The 24,946-nt window shown below is 47.7% G+C and overlaps 4 protein-coding genes across 4 annotated transcripts; 1 reads left to right on the forward strand and 3 right to left on the reverse strand.

Annotated features, from left to right (window-relative positions):
• Positions 1 to 235: 235 nt before the first annotated feature.
• Positions 236 to 951, reverse strand: F5891DRAFT_1187447 (uncharacterized protein; the record flags this gene model as incomplete). Its single annotated transcript, XM_041366844.1, has 3 exons — positions 236 to 436; positions 484 to 780; positions 835 to 951. The coding sequence occupies 3 exons, from the start codon at positions 949 to 951 to the stop codon at positions 236 to 238; spliced, it is 615 nt and encodes a 204-aa protein (XP_041227160.1).
• A 270-nt stretch (positions 952 to 1,221) lies between these two features.
• On the reverse strand, positions 1,222 to 1,625 carry F5891DRAFT_950384 (uncharacterized protein; the record flags this gene model as incomplete). Its single annotated transcript, XM_041374957.1, has 2 exons — positions 1,222 to 1,487; positions 1,535 to 1,625. Coding segments are annotated over 2 exons (357 nt in total), but the record flags the coding sequence as incomplete, so codon positions are not given.
• Positions 1,626 to 14,634: 13,009 nt separating this feature from the next.
• On the forward strand, positions 14,635 to 15,108 carry F5891DRAFT_950452 (uncharacterized protein; the record flags this gene model as incomplete). Its single annotated transcript, XM_041374967.1, has 2 exons — positions 14,635 to 14,968; positions 15,020 to 15,108. The coding sequence occupies 2 exons, from the start codon at positions 14,635 to 14,637 to the stop codon at positions 15,106 to 15,108; spliced, it is 423 nt and encodes a 140-aa protein (XP_041227162.1).
• Positions 15,109 to 23,309: 8,201 nt separating this feature from the next.
• F5891DRAFT_1187456 (uncharacterized protein) lies at positions 23,310 to 24,269 on the reverse strand (the record flags this gene model as incomplete). Its single annotated transcript, XM_041366845.1, has 3 exons — positions 23,310 to 23,938; positions 23,988 to 24,082; positions 24,136 to 24,269. The coding sequence occupies 3 exons, from the start codon at positions 24,267 to 24,269 to the stop codon at positions 23,310 to 23,312; spliced, it is 858 nt and encodes a 285-aa protein (XP_041227163.1).
• Positions 24,270 to 24,946: the final 677 nt, after the last annotated feature.

Raw genomic sequence — 24,946 nt, forward strand, 5'->3', positions numbered from 1 at the left:
CCCTGATCCCCGATTCCATATTCACCCAACATAAACCATGAAACGCAAAATACTGACACATGCTATCTCCAATGGTCTGGATACCCTGACACCCAACACAGTTGCCGAGCTCCGGGTCTCCAAGCCCCGACCTCCGAAATTCGGGACTCGGGACCTGGGTGTCCGGGACTCAAATGTGAGATTTTTGAATGCATAGAATATGTTACATCTTGTATACAATGAAGAGTGAATGGGACTACACTCCTTTGCCTTTCCTCAATTTCTCTAACATGTCAGTGTACATCTTCACCTCTCCCATCTTAGCTTCGATGCCCTGATCTTGCTCCTCCAGCAATGCTTCCATGCGTTCTTTGATGAATCTCAGTCCCATGAGTGGTGGAGTCGAAGTGTTTTTCAACTTCTCTGGAAGTACCAAAGCATCATCCTCAACATTAAGCTGAAACAGATAAGTCATCAATCAAGGTAATTCAGCTGACATCTTACCGCCCAATACTGGTAGTGAGAGATGCAGGAAGCCATTATTTCATCCCACTGCCATGGTTGATCAGGGATTGTGGTGTTTCCCATCCACCATGGACATGTATATGCAAACACAATCCGGGACGGATGTCCTGCAATTGGCTCATCATGAAATGAAAGGAGGTGGAATGAAAAGACATCGTCCGGAACAGTGTTCCAGGTCAGCATGGGATACAACTTAAGGATATAAGCGACAGGGACCGGAAGAACCGACACGATATTCTGTGAAGCGGAGTACTGCAGGAGTGGTGTGACAAATGTCTGCTCAAATTCTTAGCATTGACCAACAAAGTCATCAGGGCAGTGGTGACATACATTCATCTCCCATTGCAGCCCGGCTTTAAAATACTTGATCCGGTCAGCAGATAGACCATTGTTGGCAGCTTCCGTCCAATATTGAGAGATGATTGCATGGACGCACGATCCAGCCATTGCCAATGTGCAGGAAATAGTTGCAAGGCTCAGCTTCAGAGGTCAGTAATGGCTTCCGGGATTCAGAGTGCCAGAAGTGGATGCATGAGATGCAGACATGGCTAATACAGGACTATGGCGCTGGCAATACAAGTGAAAGATGGTCAAGATGTGAAGATAAGAATCACTGATGGATGGATACGAAATTCAAACTCCGACATGGGCTGACCCGGACAATTCCCGGGCGTCAATTATGTATGTGGAAAAAGGGACTTCATGAGAAAACAATGTTCATTCATCTCCAGCCTCTATCAACACATTTTGTAGGTCTTGAAAAGCTGCCTGCGCATCCTGTGCCAGCAATGAATACATGTGGGATTGCCTTCCAGCGTAGCATCCGTGACCTGGAAGTCGTTTCTCCAATGATTCCTGCATGTGCTCGCCCCATATGGTTGTTTTCCACAAAAAGAACTTACATGTCCAATCCATCTCCAATGTGACCAATAGCATTTCTTCCCTCCATCGATCCCATAGTGCCTTTGCCCTCAGCCAATGGACTCGGTAAACTTGGCATGGGTCCAGTCAGGTAACCGCAGGATATGACATGCAAGCAGAAACTCACATTCCTCATTCCACGATTGATCAGGACCCCTGAGGTCGACTTCAACAGACCAAAACCAAGCCAAAGATTCATTTCAGTTGACCTCGGGCATTTGGGTCTCCCATTGCAGTGCTGATTTTGAGTTGCTCGCGAAGCAGGGGTTTGTATTTCTGAAGCTGGTCTTGCCCCGGCTCAAGTTTCATAATTTGCTTCCTTGTCTTTGTATATATGCTGGCATGGAGGGAGACTGCCTGCTGCACCGACGTCACCTGGGACCAAGCTCGAGTTTTCAGGGCCTGGGAATTGGCCTGCCTAACGGTTGTTCGGAACAGGATGGCCTTGTTGCAAAGGTAAATGCGGAGATTGTGAAGGGCATCATTGGCCTGCCCTTCACGAAGCGACATCTCCAGGGGAATCAGATCCTCTGCCATGCATCGTCTGCATCTATCAACCCCCAGGTTTGATGGCAATGGGATTACAGTTAGCTCAGGAGAGTTTGTCCATGTGTGAGATGTCTCTGTGAAATCCGCCGGGTCATCATCGAGATCATCTAGAATGTCTACGTCCAAGTCTTCAGGTTCATCATCTGCATCAAATCCCTCCCCGAGATGTGTTAGAGCAGACCGAGCAAATCCATCTATCTGGCCTTGGAGCCGATCTCTTTGACGGGCGATGTCTAATCTCTGTGTCTCGGTGGATCTTCTTCCGATCCTTCAGACCTCGATGAGCAATGCAATCTGAGCCTCTTCAATTGCTAACCCTGTTGATATCCATGTCGCCACAGATCTGCGAGAGGGTGCTGCATTGCGGGCGTTACCCTCCTCTAACAATCTAAGCTCGATCTCCTTTTTGCTAGGTGCTGAGTGCAATATTAATTCAGTCCTCGACGGAGACAATGGAACTCAATGTACCCTTTTTGATATTGATCTCATATTCATCCATGGCTGAAGGATCATTCAATCTGCTTGACTGAGCTATCCTCTCCCTGGCTAACCATTCTGTCTTCAAATGTAAGGGTGCTGCTTCATCGAGTCTGTCGAATGCCTTTCCACTTTCTAAGATACCATTCCTAGCCAGTTTGTATTTCCGGCATAGAGTCCTTTTCATGTGAATCATCTTGCAGAAATTGGAGTCATTCATCTGATAATCAAGGCATTCCTTTCGGTGGGGAGATGACATTCCCCGAGCAGCAGGGGAGATCAAATTGAGCCGTGCCCATAGCGTCTCCATGATCTCTCCATCGATCCGACCAATGCCTTCAATAAAGTTAGAAGCATATCGGACATAGCAGCTGTCCTGATGGCCATGAACGTGCCACAACCCAATTCCGGGAATGATGGTTAGTTGTGGTGCCATTTCTAGAAATCGACTTCGATCCACCCGAACCCAAAAGTGTTTGTTGTATTGACAATTAATATCATAGAAGGTGACAGCCCTGGTGATGCCTTCCATGTTGTGCCGGGAAGCCTTGCAAAGGGCATAGTCCATGTTCATTTGTCTGCAAGTGACCCATGGTTAACTCGTGAATGGGGAATGGTGGATGTGGCTTGCCTTTCGCCTTTCTGAAAATCCACCATGGAGTGAGGGACAAAGCAACCGTGTCTGGCACAGGCAACTCCCCCGATACCGGTGGACTCCAGCTTGTGCCGAGCAGCATTAGCTTGATTTACTGCCCGGTGATTGTTGCAGCTTGATTTTTCCACTGTGTCAGCAGCCTCTGCCAGGTGCATTTTATACCTGTCCTTTCCTACCATGAATCCAAGCCCATCGGACAGCCAAACTTCATCGAATGGCTTAATGGGATGCAGATGTTCGGCTTTGAAATTTCCGTCCATCACAAATGACCGGGTGTATTTCCAGCTTGGATCCCTAGTATTATTATGGAGGCCACATAGGTTGAGAATAGGACTCACTCATCAAGAGATTCATCCTCTGACAACAGCACATTAATCCCAGGCTGAGGACATGCCGGGCAAAATAATGCAAGTTCTCCTGTGCTCGGGTTATCAGAACGATGGCCAAAGCCATGCCATTTCATTGTCTTCAACTGCCTCCACTGTCGAGCGACCCTCATGAGCTCTCTGTATCGGTCCTTGCAATGTGCTTTGTCAATATGATGTCCAGTAGATCATGAGGGTAAGGCATTACCGGAACAAGGTGTGGAAACATGCTGGAGGTCATTCGCTGGAGCTTGCTGTAATAGTTCATCGCCGAGGTGCCGCATTCAAGGCTGTCCAGTAGAAAATCATTGAGCACTCTGAAGGTGAACACAGTCTTTGGCCTGTTAAAAGATGCAGGGAAAAATCCGTGTCGAAACATTTGAATGTCCGGACTCATGGCATTCGGACATTCACAGCATCGAACCTCCAGGCGATGAACTCCGGACTTGTCCACGATGACCATGGTGTTTTCCTTTGGCTGGAACTCGGGTCCGGACACAAATGGCAGATCTTCAGGCTCGAGCAGGTCTTCGGGTTCATCTTCTTCAAACAAATTCCACCGATCGGTGACCGCCGGACATTGTTTGCCATCATGGCCAAGGTATATAATGAGTCCCACATGAGCTAGACAACTCCGCTCGAAGAATCGCCCATTCCATTGACTGATCCAGTGGAAAGGATTGCTACGATGTTGACTCCTGCAACAGCCCGTGCAATAAAGTGGCTCGCCAAGACAATCTTGACATTTGTACACCCCATCCTGTTGGCAGATGATGCATCTCCTGTCTTCGGGTGGAGCTTCTCGATCGAGGAGGTGATGTAGATATGATTCCTGCCTTGGCAGCCATTGCCTGAGGTAGTCATTTTGACTCTGTATTTTGAATGCTTAGCCATAGTTTGAATGACACTCCAACATTGTACATGAACTTGCCATGGTTTTTGGGAGTTGCAATGGCTCAAATGAGCCTTGGTCCTGCTCGTAAGTATTGTCAGGAAAGTCTTCCCAAGGAGGCGGTGCCTCAACAGGCTGAATTGTTGGTGATTCCGGGGGAGAGTTAGGCATGGACCTGTAGGCATGTCGCCTCGTGCTTGCAAGTGGGACCTTGACCCAAGTCTTCCTACCTTTGCTGCCCCTTGCTTCCACCCTGTGAGATTTTTGCACTGGGGTGCATCTACCTATCTTCATCTTGTTTATTAATGTTGCAAGCAAGGCATCAGCTCAGGTGTAATGAATTGTTATTGCAATATGATGCGGTGCAGTCCTGTTGGCTTATTACAAATTCATTTCCATTAATGGCTCAGGGTCCAATATGGGCCGATTAACCTATCATTAGGCTTTGCTCAAAGTTCAACTTCGCACAATTCATTAATACTTTCACCTTGAAAATCCTTAGCCATTTCTGCATTCTGATTCACTATGGCAAGAACAGGTCATTCCACCAACACGACTTCCGGAAGACACAGGATGCGTCAACCACAGTCTCAGAAGCTCACGGACAAGGAGATTTTGGAGTTGAAGAACTACCTTCCTGAGTGGACTGCTGCCAAAAGGAGTGAGAAGCGAGCGATTTTCACTGCCATAGCAAGGGCGGCCAGGTTGTTTGCTCCGAAGTTGGACCAAAAACAATGGAAAAAGAGGAAGCAGGTGAGGCTTCTTTGTTGCGTTGAAAAACTAAATTTTTAACTGTCACATTCTTTCATCAACTCTTAGGTGTACAAGACTTGGTTGTTCAACAACAAGAAAAAGAAGGAAAGGAAGGACATGATCAAGTATGGGAGGAAATGGACTCCCAGGATGGTGGTCTACCAGCAAAAACGCGAAGAGGTGCTGAAGAGGATTGAGGACGAGTCCGGGGTAAAGCCAGGAGATCCTGGTATGTTCAAACATTATCAGGCGGCGGTGAAGAGAGTCATGGCTGAATTGGACGACGACGAGTTGGAGAAGGCTAAAGAAACAGCCGAAGAGTGGTCCAACAACTGTCCGCCTCCGGAGATACAAGCACAAGTGGCTCGTAAGAAGGGTCCGGCATATATGGAGCACTTTTCGAACGAGATGTGGAGGCAATGTGGGATGAGAGTGTTTGTGATGTCGGCTTGGAAGAATGAAAAGGGCGAGGTGCTGTTCGGGATGTGAGTACATTTATCCATAGATGGAGATTTTTCGTCTCAAAATATTCATGCAGGCATGATGATAATGAGGCCTTAGGAGATGGGGACAGCTTCATGAAGACGAAGGACTGGGAGGACATTGAGCCAGTGTGGCAGGAGTACGCGCAGGAACAGTTCGGTGAGTGTGTGAACCATGTATACCAGATTGAACATATTGAGCATCACAATGATAGGCGCCGGGGCACGGGATGGAGGACGTCAGGTCAAGGGAGGTCGAAAACGAATTCGAAAACCAGCCTTCGAACTCGAAATGGACGGGGAGGGTATGCCACTCCTTCCGGACATCACCGACACCAAACTTGAGGAGAAGAAGGCCATAGTAAGGGCCTTTCTTACATCGCACTATCGTGAGTTTGTCGTCGCATCACCTGACAAATTGTTCAATGCATGGACAAAGGGATATGCTCCGGGAAGGACAAGGCGGTTGTGCCATGGAGTGCCATTGTACAAAGTCAGGATGACTTCGTGGCCCGGACGTATCTTCCGGCGGATGTTGACTTGAAGGAACCTTCGAAGCTGCAAATTTGGGACACCACTACCTTGCTCCAGTTTTGGCTCGCTCGGCAAGAAACAGGCGAAGGGCCCACATTTCTGTTCAAAGCATGGAAGAACAAAGATGGGGACATGGTACCATCTGTCATATCTGGCAACTCGCCCTCTCCTCAGACTCGTATAGTGAGAAGGCAACAGAGGGTTACCATCCGAAGGCCTCGGGAGTCATCGACAGAAGCCGAGAGTGATAAGGAGAGTGCCACTCATCATACGGAGCATAATGTGGATGATGACCTGGCTGACGGGAGACCTCCGCTGAAGAAGCCCAGGACGGGAGGTCCTACACCCAGAGGGCCGGCAGTCCCACGTCCAATTCCAAAGCCTCGCCCGGCCAAGCCGGCCAAAAAAGGTGCATTACTGACATCACGATTGGGAGACCTCCTCGCTGGGTTAACTGACAACGCGACGGGCGAGGTTAGAGATGATGTCGAAATGGAAGAGAGTATCACACCGCCGGCACAGAAAAGGAGGAGGGGCACTCGAGTCACTGTTGAACCATCCACGAGGACGACCCGGAGTAAGTTGCAAATGCCAGTAGACAGTACACCTAGAGTAACCAGAGCACGGGGACGCACTTAATGTACATATATCTTCCTGCCCTCATGTGTAATGTCATAGTGCTATTATGTATATGTCAAAGTACTAACAAACAAATTATAATTGCCAAATGCCAAATCTCGAGTACCAAGGCCCGAGTACCGAACCCTGAATACCGAAGCCCGAACGCCGGTCACCGAGTACCAAGGCCCGAGTACCGAACACCGAGTACCGAGCCCCGAGGCCCGAGTTCCTAGGCCCGAGTTCCGAGGCCCGAATTCCGAGCCCCGAGTACCAAGCACCGACTACCGAGCCCCGACTGCCGAGCCCCAACTACCGAGCCCCGAGTACCGAGCCCCAAGTACCAAGCCCCAAGTACCGAGCACAGAAAACCTGGCAGCGAGTACTGGGTAGGTAGAATATACAAGTACCAAGGACTACCTACTGAGTAGTACTGCAATGTGTCTACTATCAGACATTGATCAATATTTACATGTTACTTGAGTCCTCAAAGGCCTCAATGAGGGTATCCAATACCTTCAGCATTTCGGAGGTTGACTCCCTTACCCTTTGCATTCCTCCGGAGGTCCGCATCTGCTTTCCGCAGCTTGTCGCATGTTTCAGCCCATGCCATCCTGAATGGTCTGTCAGCCTCAAGAATTTGGGCTACTGTAGGGGCAGGAAGATTTCCATGACGCTGTTTGTAATCTCCCAGGCGATCTACAATTGATTGAACTTGCAGGATATTAGCAGAGATAAATAATCAACTGTTGTATACTTACTTTCAGCTTGATCATAAGATCCGATTGGCATGAACTCCCGAACCATGGCACGCAGGGCTTCATTGTTGAGTTCCGGCTCGGGCGATTGACGTTCGGGAGCTTCTGACATAGCTTAGGAGATAGCATGAGTAAAGCACATGAAATGATATGAATATACCTACAAGGTATGGGTGCACCTGGTACACCCAGAGTGGCTGGATCGGGCTCCGGAGTTGATTCATTCACTGGGGAAATGCCATGAAAGGTGACCATGGGATTGAAAGAGTAATCTCACCAGCCATAGGAAAATCGGGTATAACCGGAGCATCATCAGACGAAATCAAGGTATCCTCCGGACCAAGATACAAGTCCGGGTCATCGTACAGGGCCAGTCCATCCTGCCAGAGCCGGAGATGATGGATCTGGAGATATGTGATGAATTTGCACATGTAAAATCTGTACATTTGAATTGGAAAACATACCGGGAATTACATTCAACACATCCAAACCACCGGACGATCCAGAATCAGAGTCTAACTCATCATCCGGCCCAAGGTATATATCATCTAATGGATCTGAACCATGTCAGATCAATTGACTGAAATCAGAAAAAACAAAACATACCAAGGGACATCCGGTGTAGAGACTCATGCCTCTCATGGCGTGATATGGCAGTTTCCACTAAGGGAGTATACAGCACCAACTCGCAGCACCACTCTGTGCGCTACCCGCAGCTATCTCTATATGAGGTGCAGCTTTCCCGCGCAACGCGCGCCATGCGCGCACCATTCCCGCGCTTCACGATGTATGCGCGCGCGCGCATTCCCGCGCTTGCGCGCCCTATAGCACCAGCCATTCAGATGCATCCATCCACTGTCCACCAAGCTCCCTAGTACGTATATTTCCATTTCCTTTATTAGCATAGTTCCACCTTTATTTTTATCATAGTTTCTCACTCATATATATTTTTACATACCTACTCAGTAGCGCTTCAGCTCCGCATGACCGCGCTTAGGCGCGCTATATAAGCGCCAGCAGTACATACTACACTTTATCTTACTTTACCTCCCATTTACTTATTACTACTTACTTACTACTTAGCAGAACATAGTAGAACTCTATCTGTTTACACCTCGCATCTCTCTTCTCTTATCTAGTATCATATCATCACTTAAGTCTAACCTCTCTGTTGTTTCTGCATATGCACGCGCGCTTTCCCGCGCTTCGCGCTAATACGCGCGCGTGTTCCCGCGCCTTGCGCGCACCTGCGCTTTCTCGCACTTCGCTTCAGCGCGTACCTGTAGATCTTCGCTGCACTCACTTCCCCTATAGGGTCGAACGCACTTGCCATCTCAAGTATCGCAGACTAGGCAACGCACGACCTACAACATTTATAGATACAGCTAGGAGCTATCTTTGTTCCTGGCAGTATTGTTGTTTCTACACCGGGACTGGGAGGACTCATCCACATCCATTGAAGTAAATTCAGTGACCGGAGGGTCATGAAATCTGACCCCAGGTTGAGAGCTCATGATATCTGATGAGCTGATGCACTGATGAACTGATTGATAACTGATAACGTCGAAGTTCAACACATGGCCGGCGATTGCCGAAAGTTGAATGATGACCAAACAAACACAAACAATCAATGAATTTTCAACATCATCCTTCAATTGTATTGTTTCTTTGAAACTTCATTCTATTGATAACAGATTTCACCCTGCTTTCAACATTTTCACATCTGTCAACTCCATCCAAATGTCTACTCAAGTTCAATCTTCATTGGCCAACCTCAAGGCATCCACTGCTCAACTTGTGGGCATCATTGCCGGCGCCCGGCACATCCCGGCCGGCTCTGTGGACGTCCACCTTGTTCTAACAAAGCAGGTCACCACTCTTTTGGTATGTTGAACTTATTAAATTAGTGTAACATTAATGTTTGTAATGTCCGGGTAGGCTGACATCATCCAGGGCCCATGAGAAAGGGGAGTACATCCCTGGAATTGTGGCGTCCTGCTCTAAGGAGCTGATGAGGGTGCGTTCCATGACTCCCCAGGCTTTGCCCAACTGGCACAGCATTGGCCACGATGACCCCCGGGTGGCTAGACACACCTGGCGCAAGCAAGTCCGTGCCTGGGAGGCATTGGGTGACAATTCCTGTGATCTCCCTGTTGTCCCTAACGTTTCCACTGGCCCACTCACTCTCAACCTTCCATCTCCACCTGTCCCTTCACCTGCACTTGTCCCTTCCCCCACCCCCGTCATTCCCTCACCTCCGGTCGTCGCCGGACCTTCCGGCAAGACGACCCCCGAGGTCCGGGACAAAGGAAAAGGTAAGGCCACCTCTGTCGACCTGTCGCCGGAAGTTGGGGGGAGCAACAAGAGGAAGTCTCCAATGATTTCTGGACACTCCTCCCAACCTCCAAAGTCGGCGCTGAAGGCTCGCAAGCGTGTCAAGTCAACTCAACTCCCCAAGTCGAAGCCGTTGAAGGTACAACAATTCAGATGGTGAGTCTGAACAATATGTTGGGTCTTGCAGAACCTAGCTGCTATTCGACCCTAAAGGGTTTCTGGACCAGGCTCAAGGCTCAGAGGAGAGGAAATATCATAGAAAACTACTGAGCATTCAGACTCATACTGGTAACTGGTGAAAAGATTGCTTGATTATGTAAGCTACAAAAGTGCCAACATAAGGTAAGGTAAAAACAGTCTCTACAAGCCCAACCAGAAATGAATCCCTACACCGTTTGTGGAGTCGGAAGATGATGAGGACTCAATTGTTCAGGTATGTGTTCTGGCTGATTTCTGACATGCTCTCAATTTGTTGCAGCCGATTTCGCGTGGAGTGCCGGAGGTCGTCCTTCCCCAGCACACCATTGTGGTAAGGAAGCCCCAGTCACCTCGGTCACCCGGTTCCCCCAAGAAGCAATCATTTGGGCCTGCTTCGGTAAGTTTGCATTTTTCGTTTGGACTTTAAATATATGCTCATGTGTCCACAGCTGACTGCCGGCAGTCGTCCGGAGGTTACGGTGAGTCATTTAGACATGTCTGGACCTCCCATGTATAATTCCCACTCATTCCCATTACATTAGAAATCTCCCATCAGTTGTCCGGAGGTTCCGGTCAGTCGTCCGGAGGCTCGGGTAAGTCCTAGAAGTTTTCCAGAAACTCATGTGTATTAACAATCTGTCAGGCAACCTCCGGCAGGCGTCCGGAAGTTGAGGAGGAGTCCTCCAATGATACTTCCAGTGCTTCGGATGGTGACCCGCCGGCCACTACCACATTTGATATCACCATTCCTGGCCCAGTGAGTACTCAAATATATTCCCTCTAGTCCATCTACTAATGGATACTACAGAACAACCCCTGCCATTATTGTGTCAAGGAAAATTGGCCCTGTGCGACTCAATTGGACAAGAGGTCCAGCCTCCCCTGCTTGTCTTGCATCCGCTGCTCCACCAAGAAGATCAAATGCAACCCTGCATCTCTGGGATCCCCGCCCAAACGGACCCGAGGGAAGTCTACCACCGGCCGGACGCATTCCAAGACACCTGCCCCTGCTCCATCCAATGCTCCATCTCCCTCCCGGTCAAGGGCCCGAACTCGTAGTCAATCTCATGGCCCTTCCCGAACTCCGGCCATCCCTGCTGCAACCACACCCCAGGTGCAGTCACGTGGTCGCAGCAAGACCATCACTACCAAGAAGACACCTGCACCTGCACCTGCACCTGCACCTGTTCCTGCACCTGTCCCTGCACCTGTCCCTGCACCTGCGCCAGCTGGTAAGTCACCCATACTTTTGACAGTCAGGTCTTCCAGCGTCGCAGTGCCTCGTGCAGCACTCAATGTTCCCATGCCGGATCTCCATTCCATGGCAATTGCGATTCGGGATGGTGCAGCTCGCATCGCTATTCTTGAGGCTTGGGTGCAGGAGCAGGACACTAAGATTGATACCCTGCAATGCCTCCATGAGAGCCTCCGGTGCACAGTGGTCGACCGGCACCCTTCATTTTCACTTCCGGATACACCGGCCGATGGAATAATGTTGCTTGGTCAAGGAGGTCCCCCCCGTCCATGTCACCCCTCCCCTCCGCACTTTCCAACCTCATTGATTTGAACTTTTCAGTCATGCAACCTACACCCTTGACGCCTGAGCATGAATCTGCTGTGGTAGGTCCCATGGTTGAGCCCACCCAAGTTCAGCCTGAGGGTCCACAATCCTCCGGCGAAATTGATCTCCCTGATGAACCAGGCAACCTCCTGCCAGAATCCCCCAGCGATATTGTGGTCCCTAATGAACCAGGTAACCTCCTGCCAGAATATGATTCTTCTGATGAGGAGATGGATGTTGAGGGAAAGGTTGATCTTCCTGGTGAGGAGGTTGACATGGCTACATAATTGCTCAGTGATAGATGTACATAAATGTTTTTCCATGCATGTTACCTATGCCACAATTGAATCATTCAATGATCACTCCCGATATCCAGAACTCGAAACTGCAGATTGAGGTAGATATCACCCAAAACCCGAACACCCGAATGTCAAATTATTAGTGCCGAACCCCGAGTCCCGGGTGCCGGGTACCGAGTCCCGACACCCGGAACTCAGGATTTGACATTTTAGATGAACGACATCTTCCAGACATGTTTAAATCAACCTATGTATATCTGTAAACATTTTACTAACCCCCAAACCCCAAACTGAGATGTACCAACCCCCAAACCCTGAAACCCGAGAGTGCCGGGTCTCAGGTATCGGGTGTCCGGAACTCGGAACTTGGGAGAATTTGGGGAGATCAATACAATTTAATTTACAATCGAGTTGATTGACAACACATTGACTTACCCATGTTTGCAATATATTTTTGTTTAGACATACCTAGTTCCGAGTTCCGGACACCGGAGACCCGAGACCCGAGACCTGAGACTGCCGGGTCTCGGGTGTCCGGAACTCGGAACTGGGGAAAATTTGGGGAGATCAATACAATTTGATTCACAATCAAGTTGATTGACAACACATTGAATTAACTATGTTTGCAATATATTTTTGTTTAGACATACCGAGTTCCGAGTTCTGGACACCCGAGACCCGGCAGTCTCGGGTCTCGGGTCTCGGGTGTCCGGAACTCGGAACTCGGTATGTCTAAACAAAAATATATTGCAAACATAGTTAATTCAATGTGTTGTCAATCAACTTGATTGTGAATCAAATTGTATTGATCTCCCCAAATTTTCCCCAGTTCCGAGTTCCGGACACCCGAGACCCGGCAGTCTCAGGTCTCGGGTCTTGGGTCTCCGGTGTCCGGAACTCGGAACTAGGTATGTCTAAACAAAAATATATTGCAAACATGGGTAAGTCAATGTGTTGTCAATCAACTCGATTGTAAATTAAATTGTATTGATCTCCCCAAATTCTCCCAAGTTCCGAGTTCCGGACACCCGATACCTGAGACCCGGCACTCTCGGGTTTCAGGGTTTGGGGGTTGGTACATCTCGGTTTGGGGTTTGGCACTGAAAATTTGACATATATATTTTTGTGAGTGTTGTGCTTCTGGTGTCCATGCTTAGAAATAGGATTTGTTGCACACCAGGGTTCAGGTGTGGGGTTTTTCCACTTCAGTCCTGGATTATTGGTCAATGCCACACATGATAGATTCATGTTTTTGTGCTTAGGGGTTTAGATTTGGTGGTTGATGGTAGGTATATGCACTCATAGTGTACATGTATCCTATGTGTTTGATTCGCTGGTGGCTACATCAGCTGTATGTCTTGATGGAACATATCTAGGCTCACCCATATATGTAATACACCCCCGTCGGCCTGCCCGTCTATGTATTATCCCCCACATCGGCTGACCCGTCTATGTGATACATCCTATGTTGGCCCACCCGTCTATATAATACATCCTACATCGGCCCACCCGTCTATATAATTATACCCCACCTCGGCCCACCTGTCTATGTAATAAATATTTTATAGCACCCTCGGCCCACCGGTCTATTTGATATCCCTTTCGTCGGCCCACCCGTATATGTAATACATTCCACGTCGGCCCACCTGTATATGTAATACACCCTACGTCAGCACACCCATCTATGTAATATTCCCCTACCTCGGCCCACCCATATATGTAATACACCCATGTCGGCCCGCCCGTCTATATAACAATATTTGCCTTACATCTCTCTTCAGCCCAGCTGTCTATAATATCCTACTCTACATATTACCCAGATGGGCCCACCCATCTCCATGAATGATCATATTCCCCCGGCCCATCCGTCAACATTAAGGATATATATATCATTGGCATACATGGGCCCACCCGTCTCCATCGGAAATAATATGAGTCCCGGCCCATCCGTCATCATCGAGAATATACACAACATGGGCCCATGATCAGCTGGCCCGTCTCATACGGGATATTATGGAGGTCGGGTGGCCCGTATAATATGGAATTTGTCACTGAAGGGGCTCGAAGATGATGAAGATATCATGCCTCCCTTCCCTCTAACTTCCCCTTCCCATGTTCCACCCCCACCCCCTTCCAGTTTTGCTGCCAATATATACAAATACTTCGGCAGCAAAGTTTTGCTTTCATCAAGACATACAGATATTGAAGGATTTATTCCTGTCTTGCATTACCACTTCAGATATCGAAGCATGGCCCCTGCCTCTGCTCCCTCTGCCATATCAATTCTGTCAGTAAGCGACTGGATTAAAACCACGAAATGGGATCAACTTCACAAGCTCCTTGGCAATTCAATGGCAGAAACGGGTTCAATTACAGAATCACAATGCCAATGCATCACTAAGTTCATTGCGTATCTCGTCAACTTGAAGGACACTGACTTGAATACAATCCCGCCTGACCTTTGGGACCTTGGACCCCTCTCGTCTCTACAGATTTCACATGCTCATATTCATGTCTCTTGCACGCGGCTGTCACAATGTCAATATTATATTGTCGAGCCCCGTGACTCCCCCAATCATGTCATTTGGACTTTGGCTGTCCTCAACCCCACTACTGCTGTAATGTGTCTGCGTCGTAATTGTGGTTCAGACATATAACAGGTTGCATTAGCTTTGCTCAAAAGAGGCATCGCATTCAGGACCTTACAGCGAATGACAGTCGCGCCTAACTGGCGATGCCCCCTCTCAGAACTTTGTACTTATACATTGGGACATCGACGACCCCCTTTCAATCCCCGTACACTGATTACATTGTGTATGAACAGCTACGTCATGAGTTTATGGATCGCCCCCGGGCGAGGGCTGCATTCCTGCATGGGGGACTCATATGGCAGTTGGCTTTGCACAGCCTGGGTGTCGACCATCTTCCATCTGTCTTCGACGGTATATCAACTGAAGCTGTTCCATTTGGCAACCTATTGGTTGGCAATAGTGGTCAGACTTACTACGACAATGGGTTGTCGGAGGAGGAAATCAATTTTATGTGTGGAACATACTACATAGACCACTGTAAGCTTGCTACCATTCAGTCCCATCAGTACTAATAATCATACATTCTAGGTGACAGCTCAGAGGTAGTTTCATGGTGGCCTCGACCCAACACTTGGAATGTGTCAGGCTTGAATGTTGGTTTTTGGTCCGCTCAGTGAGAGGACTGGTTCCAAGTATGTCTTGGCAACCTTCGAGAAGGGGTTTCCCGCATGCGACATTCACTCACCAAGGATGCCAATGGTCCAATGACCTCCACGCAATGGAAACACTCCCTCAAATTTCAACCTGCCACCAATAAGATCATGCATAACACTTCGGCAGCATCTTATGATTTCATGACAAAAATACCAGGTAAGAGTTTCCTTACTCCCGTCATATTCATGCTCACGAGTTTTACATTACTGTATATGAATGAAGATATTTTTTGCCCATTTCAGTCTGATCGCCATTAATGCTTGTTGCGGGTGGTGAGTGGGCTATGATAGAGCGATGAGTGGGCAACGATCGGGCGATTTATTTCGTCCAAGGGCAAAACTTAAAGTTTTGCTATCACGTTTTGTCGCTGGCATAAACTTCAAATTTTGAGCATTCCCTAATTGTTGGACAAAACTTGAAGCATTAGCAAGCATATAACTGTAGATTAAACTTCAAGTTTTGTCCGAAGTTTTATGTGATAATTAAATTTAAAATTCAAGCAGACGCTAAAAATCTGACTATATTTCTTATTTGCATTGACATATAGTCAACAAAACAATAGTGGCAGATATTTCATGTTTGGGATTTCGCACACAAAGTTGACTAAATTTGAAGTTATATGCCCCTCTTTATGTCAGTTCAAACTTCAAATATTTTCTTCGCATTTCATACAATGTATAAACCCGTCCTAAATATTGATAACCCCGATGTGTATGTGGTAACCAACCAAACCTTGATGTTACCTTATTGGTTCAGACCGGTCCAGACCGGTCCGAACCCGTTCACAATTTGTCAGTACTATCCCTTCCACTGCAATTGGCACCCCACAGAAGTTGGCACTTTCACAAAATTCGTATTTATAGCTACTTCAACACAAAAATTTTGACATAGATATTATTTTCTCGCTAATACAACTCATTACGAGGTCGAACGACCATGATTGAAGAAGAACTGAATGAGATAGTCGAAAGTGCTGAAGTCACGCAGAAATGTCACCTGCTGATACGTGCCGTGACAGAGTTTCAAATTGCACACACCCACTTTTGGAAGTGCTGACTGCTGGTGCGGCGCTGCTGGCCATGGGGCTGGTCCGCATTCGCAAGTCTAGCAGTGGCAGACGAGGAAAGCTGCGAGCTTTGTCAGACCCGACATATGAGTCACACATTCAGGCTGCAATTCAGGGAATCGCAAATGGGTTATATAAATCCATTGCAGCTGCAGCAAAGGAACAGAATGTGAGTCTTGTTTCGTCATGTGATTATTCACTCAACTGGTCTAGGTATCACGTCAGACACTGAGTGATCGACGCTCAGGAGCGCACAAGTCTCGTCGGCATGCCCATGAGAGCCAGCAGATATTATCTGCTGCACAGGAGGAAACTCTTGCTGATTGGTGCAACCTAGCATCCACCTCCGCAACTCCTATTCACCCTGCGAAATTGTGTGCATCTGTTAAGGAAATAACTGGTCAACTCCCATCACGAAAGTGGCATTATGGCTTCATTTGTCGTCACCCGTCCCTTTGTATATCTCGAGCAAGTGGACTGGATCCAAAATGTGCTCGAAATTTCAACAAGGATACCATTGGGGAGTTTTTTGAGATGCGAAAGAAGCTTGATGATGACTATAATGTAATTCCGCCAGAGCACCATTGGAACATGGATGAGAAAGGCAATCAAATGGGTGGGGGAAGGAAAAATGCTGGCATGAAATTCATTTTTTCTGCAGAAGATTCAGATCGGTATCGGGTCCATAGCGATAATCTAGAGCTTGTAACCATTATTGAGTGTGTCTCTGCTGCTGGTGCTAAGATGCCACCATGGTTTGTCCTTTCAGAGGGACCAGCCCCAGATATTTGAGATCTAAAAGATAAAGTAGGCGGGTAAGTAAGTTAGATAAGCATATCATTGTCCTCTACTAACACTGTGATATCCTTGGACAGCGTTTCTTTCTCTCCAACAGGATGGACGGATCATGAGATTGCGGATTATTGGTTCAGGAACCATTTTATTCCTACGGCAGAGAAATACCATGTTGATCCTGAGAAGCTAATTGTTCTGACAGTTGATGGTCATAGTTCGCACAAACAAAGAGCTATCCAAAGGGCAGCTTATGATAATGGTGTCATAATTCATGCCTTTCCGTCAAAAACCACGCACAAAATTCAACCACTGGATGTAGGCGTGTTTTCCTCTGTTCAGCATGCTTGGACCAAACATTGTGACAAACGGCTTGCCGATGGGGTTGAAATTGATCGCTATAATTTTATTCACGAATACATGGCCATTCACCACGTCATTACACCAGAACTCATCCAGAAAGCATTTAAAAAAACCGGTATCTATCCTCTCGATCCATCAGTCTTCACAGACAAGGATTTTGCACCAAGCTTGGTTTATTCAACTACTGCACATCTTCCCGCATCATATCCTCCCGAAATTCCTTCTTCTCCAATGGCAGCTTCTTCCGACTTGGAGGATGATGATTTTTTTCCCATGGCCGTCGATGAACACGACTCGAACTTGGACTCTCAGAGCTCTGACTCAGACAAAGAATCCAAAAGCGGCGACTCAGAAGGAGAGATTCCCCAGCAAAATACACAGCCTCACACCACTCGCTCGACATTGCAACTATCAGGCCCCATCCCACATCCTGTTATCCCCTCATATGTTCAGGCAATGGTGCTGACGAAGGAGGAACTTTGGCACGAGCTCCAGCACATGTATGAGCAGAATGGAGCATTAGTTCAGACGACTCAGATCTTGACTGCCCAGCTTGATGCTACGAATGCACACTGTACAATGGCACAGTGGACATTGGCTCAATCTCGACTGGAGTTAGAGAATGTAAAGAAAAAGAAGCAGCCGAGGAAATCTATCAAACTGCGGGCCCGTTTTGTGACACACCCAGAGCTCGAGGAGGACTTCAATAAAGCAGAGGAAGAGTGGCATGAAAAAGACAAGGCCGACACAGAGAAACAGACCAAAAAGAAGGCCGAAGACGAAGTGCGTCATACTCAAATTGAACATGATATTGAGTCAAAGACATTTGATGCACTCTCGACACTCCGGCGCAAGGACGACTTTATCACACTCGCCGGTGCTCTCAAAATTTCGAGGGATGGGACGGTCGAGGAACTTCGAGCAAGAATCAAAGAATTTCTTGCTAATGCTGAAAATCAGCACTTTGCTGATAATCCACATTTTTCTGCGTTGTTTCAGACGGGAAAAACACGCTCGAAGAGTTCAGTCACTGCGTCATCGACAGGACAGGTCAATAGCGCAACATTGCAAGACAATGGCGCCACCTCGTCAAATGCTGTGGCTTTTGGCAATCACCCTTTCACCTCTCCCGTGCATGCTTTCAATTCACATTATCCTCCGCACCTTACCAATCAGCCATATTTTCATCAATTCTATGCTAATGTAGCTCCCCAGGCGCCATCTTACCTTACTATGCAGAATAATAATCCATCCAGTGGTCCCATCGCATCGTCATCAAACTTACATAGACAGCCTCAAGTTCAGCATCCATACAATGTACATGGTCTCCCTACATATCCACCTCGATTTTACGACTATGGCACTAATAACAGTCACCCTCGTACTTAGTTATATCTACTAGTCAATACTGTACTTGCTCATTTGAACATTCACACTCAATATCAATTGACCTTGCGCTCTTGCTTGACTGCTGAACTGACTTTGAAATTGGTGTACGTGACATATCGTGACCTACAGTGACATTTGCGTGACTGCCGACTTCTGTGGGGTGCCGATTGCAGTGGAAGGGATACTATCGTTGGGCCAGAGTTGCAAAATTGTATAGAGTTGCAAAACGCTTCATAGCTCACGCAACAACACATCTTAAGTCCTCTACTCTTGGATCTAGGACCTTCCAACACAGATTCATAGCATTGTATTTTTTTTATAAAAAAATAAGTATGAGGAACATGTACGGCTTCAAATCTATCACTCAAAGTCACCTGTTTTGCATAGAATAGTTAGGGGAAGATGAAGTTTCTAACCAAAAAATTTCATTTTTTTTTCACATACACTTTATACCTACCCTTACCTTCTGAGCATTTTTTCGATGAGAATAGAGCAGAGTTGTGGTTGTTATTGACGATGCAATCACTGGTGTCAAAGAATGCTCAAGCGTGACAGGTTGGGGCGGAGAATCAATTCTGATTGCGGACTCTCTCGCGCTGCAATCATCCTAATGCCAATGTTGCTACTTTCTCGTCTCATATGTACCGGTTGCCGGATCAGGGCTCATATTTATAAAATTGACATTGTGACATAGTGTGACATCTATGCCAACCCGCTCATGGGAAATTTTGCAACTCTCTACTATTTCTAACATCTTGCATCGGCATCCCTCTGGCAGCATCTTTTAAATACCTTTTGTTCTTCTGTCAACTAGAGCTTTCCTATGACACACGTAGCTATAATTCCATGTAATTATTTTGTCTCAATATGGGGTAGTTATTGAGATATGAAAATGAGGTCTTCAGATTTTGCAACTCTGGCCCAATGATAGTAGTACTGATCGAACCGCGAACCTGACCAGAAGTTTGGTCCAAGGTCCATTGGGGACCTTGGACCGAACTTCTGGTCCGGTCCAGGGAAGTCCAGGTTTGAACCATGGTTCTGGACTGAACCACGGCAGTACTAGTGACATAACTAGCCGCAACCACATGTTCTCAGATTACGGAGCAGCACATTAGTGGTACTCAAAATAAATTTTGAAACTCTTGAAAACTCGCTAAACTGTGTTCAACTCCCTTCAACTCCCCGCTTAAAGTTTGAAAGAACTCGCGCAAGTCCGAGAGAAATGTGCTCGGCACACGTTGGCATGTAGTCAGACTTTAAAACGACACTTGTGATTTTCAAAGCGTGCTATGTACATAGGGGAAAGTGGTAGAGTAGTGGTCCAACATAATTGTATTTCAAATGAAAAGCATTAATAAAATTGTAAAAAAAACAAGGCCTGCGGGAATGAAATCAGCTGTAGGTAGGGAGCATGGGAGGGACCAAATAAGTGCCGAGCAGAGGAGGGGGGGATGAAAAGTGTCGGGAGGAAGATCTGCATGCCTCCGCGAAGACGCAAGATCAAGTGGAGGGTGGACATCCTTCTGGATGTTGTAGTCGACGGCCATCTTCGAGCTGCTTTCCAGCAAAGGTGAGACGCTGCTGGTCAGTTGGGATGCCCTGCTTGTCCTGGATCTTTGCCTTCACATTGTCGATGGTGTCCGATGACTCCATCTCCAATGTGAGGGTGCCTCCGTGGAGACAGAAAAGGAGGCGGAAGGTGGACAGGCCATTTGCCGGTAAGGGCGAGGCGCCGCTGGTCAGGTGGGATGCGTGTGGAATCCGGATTATAATAGATTTCCTATAAAATAAAAGTAAATGTTAGTTAACTACACACAAAAATGACTTACCTTGGGTGGATGGCACCTGAAAATTTGATGGTGGCCTTCTCAGCGCTGTGGATGGGCATCGAGGTTCGTGGGTGAGGTCGACAACGACAACGACAACAGCATGCTCAGTGCAAGATGAAGCCTCGGAACTTTCTGAAATTTCAAACTCCGCTGAAAACTGCGTCACATATACACACAGATAGGAGTTTTGATCCCACACGCACCATAGCCCCCCACCATAACTATGCCTTGTCCATCCACTCGTAAAGAGCTCCTGAATATTGTGGACCAGGCCGAACTTTCTTTGGCCAGGTTACGATACCAGGATATCCTAGAGGACTGGTCAGACTTTGAGAGTGATTCCGACTCCGAGGACTCGCTTTCTACTACTCCTTCAGACGATGATGTTTCAATCAGTCTGTCTTTAAGCACTCCTTCCCCCATGTCCCCCGCCTCCCCTATCACAGCAACTTCAGCAACTTCAGATTCTTCTGATACCAGTTCTGTATCTTCCGATGACGTTGCTTTGCCTTACGACAGGCTCCAAGACACCATCAATGCTCTTCGTGATGAGGTTATGAGGGCTCGTGTACTCCACAAGCCCGACGAGCCTCCTCCACGAGCATCTCAACTTCACATGCTGGTTCACCACGAGGAACACCGCCCTCACTTGTTTTGGCAGAAACTTCGTGTCAACCCAGAGATCTTCGATGACATCCTCGATCATATATCTAATCACCCTATCTTCTAGAACCAGTCCAACAATCCTCAGCTCCCTGTCTCCATCCAGCTCACCATCTTTCTGAATCGGGCAGGCCACTATGGCAATTCCATTTCTCTTGAGGATGTCGCTCAATGGGCAGGCGTGAGTGTCGGGTCCGTAGTTAATTGCACTAATCGTGTGATGATTGCGGTGCTTGATGCCCATGATCAGTTTATCTGCTTCCCAGCAGGTAATTCTGAGGATGCTGACCTGGCTCGCAAATTTGCCGAGTCACGTTCTTGTCCAGAGTGGAAAGGTGGCTTTCTAGCCATCGATGGTTCGACTATGAATCTGTTCACGAAACCTGGTTATTATGGTGAGACGTTTTATGATAGGAAGTCCAATTATTCCCTTGGCTGTCAGGTAACATTTTTGTTCTTCATCTTCATGTGCAAAAATTAATTTAATTCTAGGCAGTCATCCTGCCCCATAACCTCCTGATTGTTGATTACTCTCTTGGTCATCCCGGGAGTGTCCATGATGCATTCGCTTTTCGATCCACTCGCCTCTATGACGAGCACGCTGATCTTCTGCCTGATGGTCATTGGGTTTGGGCAGACAGTGCTTACCCATTGGAACCATGGTGTATCGCCTCTTTCAAGAGGCCTTGCAATGGACGGCTGACAAAGGACCAGAAGACATTCAATTATCACCTCTCTAAGGTATGTTTTTTTTTAGTGGTTTTCAATTGATTTTCATTTATGTAGATTCGTGTTCGTGTTGAACACATGTTTGCTGTTTTGAAGGGACGGTTCCAGTCCCTTCAAGAGCTACGGTTCAGAATTCAGGCCGAGAAAGACCTCGAGTTTGCTGTGCAATGGATCAAGTGTTGCATCATCTTGCACAACATGATCGTTCGCTTTGAAATCGAGCATCACAAGGAGGACGGAACATACGAGAGTTCTCTAAAGTGGGCTCGCACGGAGGGGGAAGATTTCATTGATCAAGAGATTGAGGGTCCAGATGGTGAGGAAGTAGTTGGTGACAGGACATATGATGGCACTCCTGGTCAAGCTGCTCGTGCAAAGTTGATGGATGAGCTCTTTAACAGTCCTCACTCAGATGCACACCATAGGGAAGGATGATCAATTCTTTTTGAACATGTAATACTACTCAAACACTTGTACAACAAATGTATATACCTATGTACTCAATCACAAAAGGTAGCAACAAAAACATATGTCCAATGGAAACAACAACAGCAAATAAGACTATGAGATGACGACGAGAACGAGAATGAGACGAGAATGAGAACGAGAACGAGAACGAGAACGAGACAACGACAACGACAACGAGAGCTCACTCAACTCCATCAGATGATGGGCCCTTGCTCGCCTGCATCATTTGCTGAAATTGAATCTTGAGTCAAAGGGTCTCCGCCTCCTTGTCGAGCACAAGCGAATGCGCTTCGTAGACTCGGATGTCGGTCTCACGAAGGCGGATCTCACTATCCTTCGACTCCTGCAGACGCTGATGGCTGACGGTAGCCTGGAAAGTCTCGTGTTCGCGGGCGGCGCGAAGGTATTTGTACTTCTTGATGTCGCGGGTGTGCTCGGTCTTCGCCTCGAGCTTCGCGAGAAAGCGAAGGTGCTTGTGGTCGTGGCGCGACATCGCGTCGGATTTCATCGACGCTATCTCATCCTTCACCTCCTCAACCTGCTGCGTCACATCTGACTTAGCTTTCTTCTTCTTCGATCCACCGGCGCTGTTGGGAAGCGAGGTCTGGGGGGTCGAGGACATCAGGTAGTCTGACGACGAGGTACTATTCCGTGTCGTGGATGAAGGCACTGATGTGCTGAAAGAGATATCCGATGGCAGCCTGCGGTGTCTACCGCAGCTCGGTGGCTTCTTCAGGCCAAACGCTGAGCGGCTGTTGTAGACAGACGATGGGGATGCTGTTGGCATGTGGAAAGGTTCGGGAGCATCGGGAACAGCGGGAATGGCGGGAACATCGGGAGGGGGAGACGGCAACAAAAACTGTCACTTCTTCCCAGCAGCTTTGGAAGAGTTATCGGCCCTCTTGTCACCTTCGAGGGGGGCATCCAATGGGCCACCAGTGCCTTGAAAGTCCATGTCCAGGTCCATGTCGTCGTCTGATGTTGGAAGGCCAGGGAGATGGATTTGGGGGGACTGATTGTAGGGGGCAGCGGAGGGTAAGGGGGCAGCGGAGGGTAAGGGGGCAGTGGAGGGTAAGGGGACAGCGGAGGGCAAAGGGCCAGCGGAGGGCAAAGGGCCAACGGAGGGTAATGCGGGAGCAGGAGCACGATGTTGCAGTGTTGGATCGATGGAGGGATCACCGTGTGAACCCCCAGCATAAGGCATTGCTGGGGGATAGTAGTGCTGGCCATAATGCAAGGGCGGAGTGCTGGAAGGATGGATATCGTGCGGGGGATATACTTGAGGAGGCAGTTGAGGGTACTGCATGGGACTGGCACTGGTGTCAAGTTGCATGGGGGGACCAGCCCCAGCATGTGGTCCAACCAAGGAATACAATGTGCCGGCGTGATCGACGCCAGGTCTTGATGAGTGAGTCTTCGCAGCCATGGACGGATTGGAATACCAAATGGCACCCAATTCCATATACCATGGGAGCTCTAAGAGCGCTGCATCTACGAAATACATCAGCTAAGGACCGGAAAATGAGGAATGAGGACTCACCCAAAAGATTTCTCGTTTGCGTGCCTTCACCAGGCATCACACCAGCGCCAGTACTGTCAAAAGATGCCTTGAGTTTCTTGTATTTCCCCCTAAGTCTACATAAATTTCAGTATTTTTTGTAACGGAAGAAAAGACGGAAACGACTCACGTTTGGATGCGGTTGCAGACTCCGTCACAAAACTTCTTTGCGTTGGTGGCGAACGCGTGACCATACCTCAGGTGGTCAGTGAAAATAAGTTTGGCCAGGGTACCATACACCTGCCCCTTGTCCGAGCCTGACATCAGGAAAAAACAAAAATCGTGGGAGTTCCAGTGACAGCTATATAGCACTATATAGCCCTAGTAGCCCTATGTAGCTGTCACTAGGGCTATATAGAGCTATAGGAGCTCCAGGAGTAACCTGGAGTGATGGTAGCAAATATTTGTTCCTGTAGCATGCAGGAGTGCTGTAGTAAGCTGTAGTTCAGCGTGCTACAGGTAGCTACAGGAGCTACCGGCTTTCAAGGTCTTCATACCACTACATATAGCTTCACCAGCAGTGATCTTCACAAAGACAAACATATTTAATATATGAACCAATGCAGCAAGCTTTAGAATAACAACATTACTACATAGTAGCTGTTGTGTTGTGAGCAGATGGTAGTATAAATAATAGTTGCTGCCAGTAATTCAATGAAATTTCTTCCAAGTCCACGGTAGCTTGTTAAATTATATTACACATGATATATTGTAATAGTCTGATAGCCTAATGGTATGTGTGCCGTTGCATGAATTGTTGGGTGAGAAAGTTAATAGTGAGTTCGAGAGTTTGAATCCCCTTGACTGATTATTTATTTTCTTGTCATAGTTGCCTGTAGTAGTGCTCCTACAAACTACAGTAGTACCTGGTAGCTACTGGTAGCTTACTATGGGATTCTATGGTGAGTACATAGAGGGCACTTGACGACGGGGCTACTCGC

Source organism: Suillus fuscotomentosus (assembly GCF_016647785.1).
Source record: "Suillus fuscotomentosus strain FC203 chromosome Unknown F5891scaffold_21, whole genome shotgun sequence".
In the NCBI taxonomy this organism is placed as follows: domain Eukaryota; kingdom Fungi; phylum Basidiomycota; class Agaricomycetes; order Boletales; family Suillaceae; genus Suillus; species Suillus fuscotomentosus.